General features: G+C 54.3%; 1 protein-coding gene across 4 annotated transcripts in view; it reads right to left on the bottom strand.

The window, feature by feature from the left end:
* LMF1 (lipase maturation factor 1) overlaps positions 1–13,855 on the bottom strand; it is a 114,896-nt gene that overhangs the window by 19,299 nt on the left and 81,742 nt on the right. For all 4 annotated transcript variants that reach the window (XM_081089524.1, XM_081089527.1, XM_081089526.1 and 1 more), the window contains one exon: positions 2,832–2,999. In XM_081089524.1, coding sequence (XP_080945650.1) covers positions 2,832–2,999 — 168 coding nt within the window. The remainder of the gene's footprint in view (positions 1–2,831; positions 3,000–13,855) is intronic.

Raw genomic sequence — 13,855 nt, 5'->3', positions numbered from 1 at the left:
GCCCTGGCTGGGCCAGGATTCAGACACACCGCCAGGCCAGGTCCAGATAGCTGGTCCTTGCCCTGACCCACTGTGAGACTCGAGCCAAGTGCACTGTGAACAAACAAGGGCATTCGAGGCCCCTGGCTCAGTGGCCAATGGGAGGATCTTCCCGGATCTGATTTACACACGCACCAGTAACCAAACTTTGTTCAATTATTTTTTTTAGGTAATACGACAACTTGTTTTTCATTAGCGCTTGTCAAAGCCAGCTGCAGCTGAGTGGAACAGAAAGCCAGTCAGTGTAGCCTGAGGGATGCCTGAAGGGTCCCCACAGGCCCAGTTGAGTTTATAGCCCTCAGAGGGTCCCACTGATTCAACACTTATAAAAGCAGCAAAAGCAGTGACTAATTAATGCCCTGAGCCCCAAGAGTGGGTCTCGGTCACCTGGTCGCCATGAAGTCATAGCAGGCCTCACTCCTCTGGAGGCTGTGCTAGGCAGCGGCCTCTGGCTGCCTCAGAACCGGACCTATGTTCTCCACTGGGAGGGGAAGGCGCGAGCCACGGGCTGGGCATCCTCAGGCAACAGGGGACGGTCCGGCATGAGCTGGCGCCCATGCTGGTGGATGCTCAAGCCTCTACCTGGAGCCTTGTCCACCGGCTTGAGACCACAGGGCCATGGGGGGGGGGGGGCCTCATGGCGCATGGAGTGGGGAGAGAGCAGAATGCCTTGGCTGCTGGCAAGGGTCACTGGCCAGCCAGGGCTCTGCATTCAGCCAGCTCTGGACAGTTTATGGATAAACTGTGGTACATCCAGACAGTGGAATATTATTCAGCAAGGAAAAGAAATGCGCTCTCAAGCCACAAAAAGACAAGAGGAACCTCAAATGCATATTACCGCGTAGAGAAGCCAGCCTGAAACACTACCTCCTTCATAATTCTAACTACATGACACTCTGGGAAAGGTAAAACTATGAGACAGTAAAGAGACCAGTGGTTGACAGGGGCTGGGGGGCAGGGGGAGGAAGGAGCCTCGAGGACACAGGGGACTCTGAGGGCAGTGACACTGCTCTCCGTCCATACGACAATGACGGCTACATGGCATGTACATGTGTCCAAACCCACAGAAAGTACAGCACCCGAGCGGCCTGCAGTGTAAACGGAACTTCAGTTACTGATGAAGTACCAGTGTTGGCTCACCAGCTACAACTAGCCTATCACAAGATGGTCATGATGGGGAAACTGCGGGGAGAGGGGGAGACGGGAATCCTCTATGCACTCTGCTCAGTTTTCTGTAAATCTGAAACGGTTCTAAGACAGTCTATTAATTGAAAAACAAAAAACGGAGCGAAAATACTGGGGCCGTGACAGCAAATGAGCAGGAAGGGACAGAGACAGGTAAAGCATTCTAAGGCTTTAGGCCTTGCCGGTGCAAAGACAGGGATTCAATTTAGACTTTCAGTTAACTAAGTATGTACTCACTTGAAAGAAATAGAGTGTATAACTTACTAATTAGGAGGGGAGAATAATGGAAAGAGAAAAACCTCTAAAGAAAGCTAAAAGGGACAAAAAGAAAAAAACAAAGATATGGAAATGAACGCAGACAGCAGCCGAGCTGCATGGACTTGTTATGTGAGAGACTGAAGGTCGGCCTCAGTTTGAAAAGAATCTTGCTCTGTGCTCAGAGCTGCGCTGGAGAGAAGGACCCAGGCTGAAAAGAGAAGGTCACAAATCCAGACTCTGCAAATATAAGAGAATATGACTTTTTTTGACTAATAAATTTGAAAACAGATGAAATGGACAAATTCCCAGGAAAACGTCTGCCACTAAAGCTGCCTTCAGAAGAAATGAAAACCCTGTGTGTCTGACAGTCACCAAAGGCGTTCATCAGTGGTCACGGAGAACCCGAGGCCGGGGGCTCGCGCAGGAGCACTGCCTGTCCCGTGAGCTCATTCAGAGAAGGGGGCCAGCCCTCGATGAGCTCTGCAGTGACAGTGAAACCTGAGCAGAGCCAGGTAAGGCCAGTGCAAGGTGGAAAATTACAGACCGGTCTCATTCACTGACAACCATGCGCAATCCAAAACAAAGTATTAGCAAATCATGCCCAGTAACATTGATATACACAGCATGACTAAGCTGAGTTTATCTTAGGGATGTAAAATTGGTTCAACATTAGCAGTATTAATGCAATTCACCACGTTTACAGATTAAAGAGAAAGAAAAAGTGACCTCACAACTGGTAGAGAAAATTCAACATTTGTTAAAATTCAACATTTAGCCCAGCTGGTACGGCTCCACGGTGTCAACCTATGAACTAGGAGGTTGCTGTTCGATTCCCTGACAGGGCACATGCCTGGCTGCAGGCTCGATCCCTAGTAGTCACTGTGCAGGAGGCAGCCGATCAATGATTCTCTCTTATCATTGATGTTTCTATCTCTCTCTCTCCCTCCCCTTTCCTCTCTGAAATCAATAAAAATGTATTTTTAAAAATTCAACATTCATGATTAATTAAAAATACCCCAAACAAAAACCACAAACAAAACTTCCTAGTGAACTAGAAATAGAAGAGAGCTTGATAAAGGCAGCCACCAAAACCCACCAACCAGACCAACAGCCCACAGTCACGCTCACCAGGCCAGGGGGCCTCTCCTGCTGCCCACTGAACCTGCCACCCCTCACGGCACAGACCCCGGACCACAAGGGAAAAGACAGGAGCTCGGCGAGCGAAGTCACGAGGGCGCCTCTATGCCAGCATGCAGGCTACGCTCAATGCAAACCAACAGCGAGCGGGACAGTGTTTTCCTTGGGAACTGGCAGGCGGTGCTCAGATCGCAGGGTCTGCAGCGGCTCACCTGGAAGAGGATCTGTAAGGCGCCGTGGAGGATGCACATCCGCCGTCCGAGGAAGAGGAAGAAGGGCACCACGAGCTCCAGGAAGTGGTTGCTGAGGGTCTCGAAGCGGTGGACCCACCATGGGGAGCGGTGCAGGAAGTAGGCCATGGGGTTGGGCACCGGCTGCGTCTGCGGGACAGGAGACCCGTGAGCTACACCCTGCGCGTCACCCCACAGGACCCAGCCTGCCTGCACCGGTCTGGTGACTGGGAGCTCAGATGCTGGGCAGTCAGTGGTGAGAGCCCTTAGTAGCCCCGGGCACTAGAGAGCCCCATGCGGGGGGAGGGAGGACAGGGTGCCGGGGGAGGGGCAGAGCTGTGGGAGCCTGCCTCAGGCGAATACTCACATGCGGTTTGATTTCTGCTTAAAGGGCAGCGAAGGCTGGGGAACAGGGTCCCGGCCCCGAGTGTGTGTTCCTGGGAACACACATGTTGAAAGTGGGTGGGCACAATGCAACCCAGGAGGCTTGCGTGTTGACTCAGCCGTGGTGCGGCCACCCCAGGGCCGACCTGACAGCTCTGTGCCTCTGACCACAAGCCCTGTGCTCTCCCACCCCCATCTGTAGCTGAGGCTGGGAGCAGGCCACGTGGCCGTCAGCGTTCAGAGGAGCCAACTGTGCCAACACGGTGTGGAGCTGGGTACGTCCCTGCCCACGATGGTCTGGACACGCCTTGCACTGGGCTCATGGCCCCATCACGGAGGCCCCAGGCTGACACTCAGCTGTTGGTGAAGGCACGCCCTCACTGTGCACAGGGCCCCTCCGAGCTGACGGGACACCAGCTCTAACATGAGCCGGCTCCCTTTCCCGTCTGTGGAGAGTGTGGTGGGACCTGAAGGGTGTGGTGAGGTCTGTTGTACACCTCCCTCCCCTCCCCAAGGCCTGGGCCTCCTCACGCTTCCAAACACACACAGGTGCCCTTCTCACTCCTGGGGACTTGTGTTCACAGGTACACGCCCCACACACCCATAGCCACTGTCAGGAAAAGGCTGGGCCCAACAGACAAATGGGCAGTACCTGTTGTGCCAATATGGCTCCAATTTTGAAACTTAAAGATGTTCCTGATAATATTAAATGGACTTGACCTTGTCACACGTGGTTTAGGTCCCAGAGGAAAGAAGCGCAGCTGCCACCGCAGTGCCGCCCCAGCCCCGTGGCCTGGCTGCTCCCCTCTCCCCTGGTCCTCCGGCCCCTGCCCCTCAGGGACCCCAGCACTGGTGCGTTTGCAGCCTGGCTCCTACCTCGGCCCTGGGCACGCGTCCTCTCAGATTTGCTGTGGACACAAGGAAGTCCCTGGCCTGTTGGTCGCCTACTGTGCGATGGGCACAGGGAGGTGGCTGCTGACTGTAAGGAGACGCTGGCCAAAGCGCAACAGCCTGTGCGCCCTGAAGCCTGACACTCAGAGTGGCGGGAATGAGTGAGAGGCAGCGGGAGGAAGTTATGAAAACGGTGACGCCCCTGGCTTGCTGGCCACCCGCAGCTCAGAGGTAGGACGGCAGCTGTGGCAGGGTCGCTGTCCCCTCTGGGAAAGTGCTTTTCTGCTAACGTTTCATTTGGACATGCTTTTGACTTACAGAGAAGATACAAGAATAGTAAAGAAAGTCCCTGAACCTTCAATGTTTCCATTCTACCACCCCCTTCCTCCTCTCCCCACAGGTATGTCTTCTGCGCCATTTGAGAGTCATTGAAACACGACGCCTGGACCCTAAGTACTTCAGTGTGCATTTCCCCAGAGAAGGGCGTTCTCTCCTGTGCACGCAGTGATCACAGCAGGCCTCAGGAACATGCTGCTGTCAGCGGTGGGCCTTCCTCCTCGCGTGGCGGCCACCGCAAGGAGAGGCTGCCCTGCCTCTCCCCCATGTACTGGTGCCAGTGTGGACGTGGGAGTTATTTCATCCAGCGGGTTAGTTCTGACGGTCCACACCACTTTCTAAGCATTTTCCTACTTCCTGGCACTAAACATGCTCCAGGATCGCCTGAACCCCTCCTTGCCCTGCCCTGGGCACAGCGTGTCTTCCCGGAGCTGGTCCTTCTGATTGGGCACTGCTGTGTCTGGGCTGCTCAGCAGACCCTGAGTCCATGTCAATCTAGCTCATCGATCTCGGCGTTTAACTGTGCTGAGTGGGTTTCTGCAGCCTGGGGAGCGCGCAGCAGGCCTCTCCCAGCTTTGGCCCCAGGGGCTCTAAGCAACTAAGGCCTGTTCTCACTTGTGCATGTGGAGGGAGGGTAAGATGGAGGGGCAGGCCCTTCTGGGGAAGGGGAGACACAGGGGTGGGACAGACGCGGGGTGTGTCTGCTCAGAGGCCTGCGCTTTCGGATCACAGATGCGCTACATGCCAGGTAGTGTCTGAGCCGCGTGAAACCCCCACGGTCCTAAAGTTGCAGATATTCTGGTGGTTAACAGCAGTTTCACGCAACACCAGAAAAAGCCATCAAAATTAGTTCCAAATGTTTCAGCTTTTTTTTTTTTTTTTTTAAACAGCAGAGCTCTCTCTGGATACAGTACGTGTGTACGCACACGTGTGAATGTGCAAGCCCACCGCAAGGTGCCCATGGCCCCTGGACAGGAATGCGTACCAGGCGTGTCGGTGGGGCCAGAGGGACCACAGGTGAGTGTGCTTGTTTGCAGGCGGGGCGGGCTCCCTGCAGGAGACGTCAGGAGAGGGGACCTGCTGCACAGGCCTGTTCTCTCCGGCAGCACCAGGAAGAAGGCTGGCACATGGTGACAGAACAACCACTCCTTGTTCCCCAAGTCAGGGTGAGCCCCCTGGTTACATTTCAGGGCTCAGTTTCAGAAAGCGGCCTGGCCATGGACTAACTCTCAGTGGCCACACAGGTAAGGGCAGCAGGATGCTTGGCCCTGGTTTTGGCAGAAAGACAGTGGATCCTGCTTACTTCGCTGTTGGTAAAAGGCCCTGCTTTTACCAACAGATGCAGCCAGGCAGGGAGAGTGAGTTTTGACAAGATTGCTGTGTCTTGCCCACGGCGAGGGGAGGCTGAAACGGGAGCCCCTCATTCACCCCAGCTTCCCCATGGGCTCCTGTCATCAACACAGCCTCCTCCACCCACAGCCACCAGATATAGCGAGAAGGTAGAGGCCCAGGGCCCTCTGCACCCCCCCCACCCCACAAGCACAGGAGGGCGTGGTTAAAGCAGGCGGGATGGTATGACTGCAGCCATGGCTTCGTTAGCATCGTCACTGGCTCCAGGCTGAGCTGGCCCTGACCCACTTATCTGGGTGGAGTGGACACCCCAAGTCCCACCCATGGGGAGGTGGCCAGCCCAGGTCTCAAGCGGCACAGATGTGGGTCTGAGGACCTTCTCTTCTCACCCCCCTGGGCCCTTGTTGAAAAGGGCACCATATTCCTAGGCTAGAGAGACTGGACTTTATAAATCCAGTTGGGGACTGGCCTGAGGGCAGGCATTGCCCATATGAGGGCAGGGAGCTTCGCTGGCTGGGAGATGGGGCCACACACAAGGATTCGGGGGCCTGGGGCTGAGAGTGGCCCCAGCTGCCAGCGAGTAGGGAGACACAGACTTTGAGCAGAAATGTCCCTGACCATCCTGCTTGTCCCCTGAGTCCTGGAGACGCCCACAGGGCCAGCCATGAGCACCACCCAGCTCAGTGCTGGGCCCAGAGGTGGAGGCCGGAAGTGCACAGGGCCTACCTGTCCATGCTGCCTGTGGGCCTTGTTTTGTCTCTCCTGGGGTTTCTCCTATGCCCAGCCCCCAGCCCCGGCACCCAGGAGGGCCTGATACTCGGGTGAGCTGGAAGGCAAAGGCCCTCTCCCGCCGGTGGCAGGCACACAGGAGGGCTCGCGGAGCATGGCTCCCTGCTCACTTCGCCTGGCCCTGACTGCCCTCGGGTCCCCTGCACGGAGGCCCCATGCCCCTCACCCTCAGAGCAGTCTGACGAGGGGGGACCGACGAGCACAAAGGACTTGGCACCAGGTGTGAGAGAGGCCAGCGGAGCTTATCTGAGCAGCCACATGGGGGACCTGCGTCGGGGCCTCCTCACTCGGTGTCCAGCTGGTGAGAACAAACAGCAGAGAAGCATCCGCGAGGGGAATAAACCAGCGACGGGGAGAGAACGTGCCTCTGCGTGACCCCCGGAGCAGCCACGGCTGAGCATCCTGAAGCGGTTCCTTCCAGCGGCCGGGGGCCCCTGCATCCTGGGGGGGTTTCTCAAGGAGCCCGCGTGGAAGTCCCACGGGCGCCTCCCCGATGGGCAGCCCTGCTACTTGTACGGCCGTATAAAAATGAGAAAAATAAACAGTGTGCTTGTTGCTCGCTCCGAGCTGGGGAAGAAGCCAGACCCTTTACTGAGTGAGGCAGGAGGGGAGGCGCCTGCACACGCCCCGTCTTCGGAGGGAACAGCAGCAGAGAAGTGGGGCGCCGGCGGCAGAGATCAGGCTTAACGACATCCCCTAAGTGTTTCCAAAAGAAATAAACAGCCTGGGTTTAAAAAGAGTAAATCACTGAGCAGTGCCCACGGCCCAGCAAACAGAACCTGCCCCAGCCGAGTGGCTGCAGGTCCTCACAGCGCCCGGCGCCCCTCAGGGCAGCACTCCTTACCCCACGAAGGCCCCACGGCCCGTCCTGTCACTCAGGCAGGGTGCCTGGGGCTCCCCAGCTGGGGCTCCAGTGCTTGTCATTCCTGAACATAAACGCAGGTTCCGTGTGAGCCCGGCCCTCGAGGAGTCGCATCACAGGGACGGACACTTCCCAGGCTGCGTGCGTCACTGGGTGTCCTCACGGAAGCCCCGGGGCCTCTGGGCCTGTGCCTCGGGAGCCTGGACGGAGGACGTGAATGCGGGCGAAGGGGGCACATCAGGTTTGAACAGGGGAAGGACATGACCCCATTTAATGAGCTGGGGCAGCTGCTGCACGTTCATGTTATTCAGATTTATGTGCCTTTTCTTAGCTCCCACAGGTGAGGTGCTGGAAGGAGAACGTGCTCCATGGAAGTGCTGACTGATGGTGTCTGGGCGCGGTCGGGGGGGCTGGAGGACCAGGCGCTCCCCACTCCTGGGAGTATGGACTCGATCCTGCAGGTGGGAGCCCCAAGGTGGGCCCTGCGCCCTCAGCCCACATGGGGCTTCACTGCGCCACGTAAATGAGAATAAATACGGTGACTGTGACATTCGCAGTCCCTGACAACATGGAATTCCTTGAAAGGAAGGCTCTATTTTCCCAGAGCCCTGCTCCCTGGGAGCACCACGTGCGGCTCCTTGTGTGGATTTATGACCTGCCAGGAGGCGGGTGTGCGGGCGGGGCCTGCTCTGCGTGCTGACCCCTAAAGACACTGAGCCCCGCTGGTCCGGGCTGCCCCGCTGGGAGGGCCCAAGGCCTCCCTTCTCCTGCAAGCCCAGGACAGTTTTATTTCTGTTTGCACTGAGCTGGAAAAAAACCACCATGTCGTAAAATTTGGTTGTAAACCGTGGAAGTGGCGACTGGAGCATCACACCCCATAAAGCATGGAAGGAGTGCCCAGCGCTCCTGTGACGGCCGCTGGCCACGCTCACTTACAGGGCGATGTGTCCCGAGCACAGCCCAGCCCCGGCGCAACGCCCAAACCCTCGCAACATTTTACAAGAGGTTCCCCTAAAGAGACAGCTTTAAATAAGGAAACCATGATGAAAATATGAAGAGTGATGAAAACCGTTTAGGGATTTAGAAGGTAACAAATCTTTGGGGAGAACAATGTCACTTCCTGTGGGGGACCAGTACTCTCCTCTGACACCCGCCTCCGTCCCTCAGTGAGAAGTCCAAGAACAGAAATGTTTTTTTTCAGCCAGTTTCCCTTTCAGGGACCGTAAATCATGTGTCTGGGGTTTTAATGAGAAGGGAACACACCACATGGGATTCTTGTCTGAAGAATGAGCTTCTTAAACCTGCAAGTTCTACTTGTTCCACTTTAACAGAACCCCTGTGGGTCGTACCCCTCCCCCGACCCAGGACCCCTGTCCCTTGCAGAGCCAGCAGGCGAGGTTTTCCGGGTGGGGTGCCTCCCTCGGACACTGGAGGTGCTGATGTGTGTCTGTATGTTGGTGGCTCCCCCATGGGAGGGGAAGGGGGCATACCATATACCTGTCAGGCGAGGGTCTTAGGAAAAAAAGGTAAGACCTACTATGGGTTCTCACATGCAGCTGGCAGCTGGCCCAGTGTTGGGGCTGAAGGCCTCTCCCCACAAGGCACAGCTGATGTGCCCAGTGTCCCCCTTCTGCTCACCTTGTGAACGTGAGCCTCCCCACAGCTGCTTCCCACCTCCCACCAAGGCGATGGGAATGGAAAAAATAATGAGTTATAAATGTGGAGATAAATAGTACACACAGGCCGGGGACAACGGAAACACTGAAGGAAAGTGGACGATGTGCGTCAGGATCATTCATCGTGGTGGCTCCTCGAGAGCGGCCATCCACCAGGCCCCACTGTACAAACCCACCTGCCTCACAGAAAGCCTGGGTCCCAGGAGATGACAGTGAGCAGCATCCTTAAGGCACGGAAACAACCCTGTTAGCCTCGCATTCCACTCTTCCGAACGTCTCTTTCAAAACCAGCGCGGGAAGAAAGCGGGAAGGACTCCTCCCCTGCTCCCCTGCACACTGGAGGTGGCAGAAAGACCCGGGCCACGCCCAGGGCGGAGAAACCTGGGAACAGTCAGCATGTGGGGTTACCTTTCTAATCTAACTGAATTCTTTAAAGAGTAAATTGGCTATTTACACAAAAATAATAACATGGTACATGGCTTGTATGACAACACTAGCAGAAAGACGCAGGAGGGAAAAGGGGGAGAACATCACTGTCAGTTCTTTTACCGTTTATGAACTAAGTCGAGTTATCACTTGCAGGCAAGCTGTGGTGAATTAGAGATTTATACAATAAACCCTAAAACAGCCACAAAAAGTAAAACAACAGAGAGTTACAGCTAATAAGCCAAGAAGGGAAATAAAAAGGAGTCATAAAAAATTCAACTAATCCAACAGCAGCAGGAAAAGATGAAAAAGAAATAAGGACTGAAACTGAATGGTCACATTCAATGCAAATGATCTAAATATGCAATTAAAAGGCAGAATTTGTCAGGCTTAATAAAGAAACAAGACCCAACTACATGCTGCCCATAAAAGACACACTTCAAATATGAAGACACATGTAGCTTCAAAGTTAAAGCTTGGAAAAATGCATACCATCCAGACACTCGTCAAAAGGAAACAAGAGTCACTATATGAACATCAGGCCAAGAAACGTCAGAGCAAGTAATACCATCAGGAATACAAGGTCATTTCATAACCGGGTGCGCTCATCGGGAGCTCACACTCTCCAACATTGACGCACCGATAACAGGCTTCCAAACACACAAAGCAGAAACGGATAGAAGTGCAAGTAGAAATAGACAAATCCACCATCCCAGTCAGAGGTTTTAATCCCCCGTCTTAACACCTGATAGGACAAATAGACAAAAAGCAAGTGAGGATACAGAAGACCTGAAAAACACTGCGGACCAACGTGAATTGATGGACATTATAGAACACAGAACGCACACTCCTTTTTAGGCTCGCATGGAACATTCACTAAGATAGACCATATTCTGGGCCACAAAACAAGTCTGAATGAATTAAAGATTCAAGTCCCATTCTGTATATTCTCTGACAATAAAGGAATTATATTAGATATCAATTACAGAAAGATGGCTGGAAAATTCTCACATCTGTAAACTCAGCTACACACTCTAACTAGCCTTCATGGATTTTACATTCCAGTGTCTAGTATGTCGCTCAATTCACAGGACAACCCTGAAGTTGTTATCAATTTAAAGTTAGGGAAACAGACTATGACCAGTTAGGTAACTTGCTCAGGAAGCACCCACTCACAAGTCAGAGTGGGTGAGAGAGGGCAGAGCACAGCATCCAAACTTGGACCTGGGTTCAAGTTTGGATGCTACCATTCCGGAGCTCTCTGCTCTAACAGCAATGGCCATCGCTGACCCCGAGGCTGCACCCTCGCCTTTCATGGTCTTGGCCTTGGTCTGGTGTTCCCAGGGCATGGGCCCCACCAAAACCCCCCTGAGGTCAGTCACCCAGCCAGGCAGGTCACCCTGCCAGCCCTGACATTACCTAAGCCCAACACCTCTCCCCCTCTCCAGTCCCCAATACACACATAAAACATCCTCTTCTTACAAGATCAATAAAACTGCCAGTGGACAAAGCAAATAAGCCACAACTCCCAACCTACTGCCAGTAACTCAGTCACAGCTCCTAGCAAGTTAACATTTACAGCTTTCACGGTCATGTCAACCTTGATTCAAATTATTTCCAGATTGGTAGGCCCCTGTATCTAAGGGTGCTTGGTGATCCCCATCCAATTACGGTACAAAACAGCTGGTAGCCCAGGTCCCAGGGTGGCAATCAAAAGTAGGACCCACTGGCCTGAGACGCAGACAGAAGCCACCGTGCTGGAGCGGGTCTGCAGCGCAGGGGGATGGCGGCTGTGCTGTGCTTGCAGGGGATCAGCAAGGCAGCCGACTGTGCCCGCTCACGGCTGTGGCCAGGGCTCGGGGACCGTGAAACACACTGGTCACAGGTGGCTGGGGTGGACCAGTGTTCGCAGGTGGATTACTGCAGCTCACCCAGAGGTTGAGTCAGCATTTAGTGAGCAGCCTTCCTTGACAACGCCCATTACCAGGAGGGCAACTGGCCGCCTGGGAGGTGGGGAAGGTGCTGGAAGGGACTGGAGAATCCCAGTGGCACTGCCGGCCTGGGCAGCAGGGCCTGTCCATGGGACTCAGCCCACAGTGCTCACCCCCAGGAGCACCTTGGCATGGCTGCCAAGGTCTCTGCCACGGGGAAGGAGTGCCTGGCCTGTCCCGGGGTCAGTGTGCTGAGAATGACCACAGCGTGTGGAGAGATGAACAGTGTCCAGGGCCAGGGAGCCACAGCAACCCCGTCCTGAGCTGAGAGGTCCTGGGACCAGGCCGTTTCCCACCTTGTCACATGTGAAGACACGACCTAGACAGGCAGTGACCTTCCTGATCTCGAGAAAGAGGAAAAGCTTCTCCCGGAATGGCCAGCAGGAGGCGCCCTCACTCTCACGTCCCGGAGAGCAGAGTCGCAGGAAGTGTGTCTCAAGCAACTCGCAGGGGTTCAGCGGACCCTCAGGGGTGAGCATCGTGGGCCGCCCATGTGCACCTGGAGGAGTGGCAGGAGGGAGCACACCCAGTCACAAGGTTCCCGTCTAGTTGCACATGAAGGTTCTGCTCCAACAGCTCGGCTCCGGATGGATCCTGGAGGTGCCTATGAGTGAGCGGTTCCTACCGTGGGCTTGACACGCTAGCTTCAAAACTCATCTGCCGTGACACAAGGCCTCTGTTATGTGCTGTGAGGCTGCGGGACTTTACAAATAATAGGAGTGGAACGTGAATTATATTCCTGGATTGAAGGTCAGCTCTGCATGCAGGACTCTGGAGTAAAACAAGTGTAAACTTGTTTGGACTCATTCATGTATTCCTGGGGGTCGGGGAGAAACACGGAAAGAAGATCTGCACCGGCTCAAGCACAGAGGGACTCAGAGGGGCTGCAGGCGGGACCCACGTGGGCGGAGGGACCCAGTGAGGCTAGGACCCCTCTGACAGCTCAGCGGCCTGTGAATCACCAAGCTGTAAGGTGAAGGCAATTTATGTGAGTGATATGTCCAATACAAAGGAATTTAAGGAATACATTTGTGTAAATCAAAGTATATCAAAGTTAAAATGTTCAAATTTGATTAATCTGTATTGTGGGCACTGAGACAGAAGATACCCACTAAAAAGGGTTCCTGGTGGCTAATGGGGCTGTAATAAAACAAAAAGAACACGCCATTTCCATGTAGGGGTCTCTCATGCAAACTGCACTTCATGGAGAAACCTGCACTGAGTTGCCTGCCTGCAGGGTGTATCTGCTATCTGAGCCAGCCCTTTTTTCCAACCAATAGGACTGAGGCTTTCCCTCTCCAATAGCTGTGCGGTTCCGACCAACCAGAGAGGCTCTATCCTGACCAATCAGGACAGTGCCTTTTGGACCAATCAAACTGTGAAGATTTAGAATCTTCATTTGCATGAGGATAGACCAATCAGGGATCAGGGGCTGGGACTTCTGCCTATATAAGCCAGCTCCTCTCTGCCTTTGGGAGTGCAATTCACCTTTCCACCTAAGATGGAAAATTGTGTTTCCTTGGCTGAGCTAAAATACCGAAGATGTCTCTCCAGTGCAGAGTGGAGCACACCAGTGCAGGCCCGAGCAGACTGGTCCCAAATGGGGCAGACCACAGCAGAGGGCGCAGACCAGTGTAGCATAAAGCAGACCAGTATGGAGCAGAGCTGTCTAGCCAGAGAGGCGCCTGGCCCGGGGCGGTCTCACAGCCGTGCTGCTTTCACAGCTCTGCTGCATCACACTGAACAAAGTTTCCTTCTTCATCACACCCCAAACTGGAGGTTCCTGTTGGCACGGAATTGGCACCAACGACCCTCAGTTGACATTAGAGAGCAGAGTGGTACACAGAAATGCAAGTTTGCCGCTAAGAGCATTTTCTTGCTGTTCCAAGGGGAATGCTGCATATTTTAAAGGTAATTGGATAAGACATAAAACTGCTAGCAGGTAAGCTGTGTCTGTTTTTCTCCCTTTCCTTTAGTGTCTGACAGCCGAGGTGCGCCTGTGGGCATTTCCTGTGGATGGTTTCACGGGTGTTGGAGCAGAGCCCGTCAGTTTGTGGATGGAGGCTTTCAGAATGTTATTCTGCCCTGGATGTGCTCAGTGACACTGGCTTTGTGTGAGTGCAGGCGTGGCCATCACCAGATCTGCAGGCACTGCGCTCAGCGGTGGAGCATCACATGGAGGCTGCCTGCCTTTTCTCTTGCTGGACTGACGGTTTGTGCTCGAAGGCGTTCTTCCGATATCGACTGGCTGAACTCACCAACAACCACCTCTTAGTTACCAGTAGATGGAAAGACAAGGGG

The sequence above is a fragment of the Myotis nattereri genome (assembly GCF_964212035.1).
Source record: "Myotis nattereri genome assembly, chromosome: 4".
Taxonomy (NCBI): Eukaryota; Metazoa; Chordata; class Mammalia; order Chiroptera; family Vespertilionidae; genus Myotis; species Myotis nattereri.
This window is presented reverse-complemented; position numbering and strand designations above follow the sequence as displayed.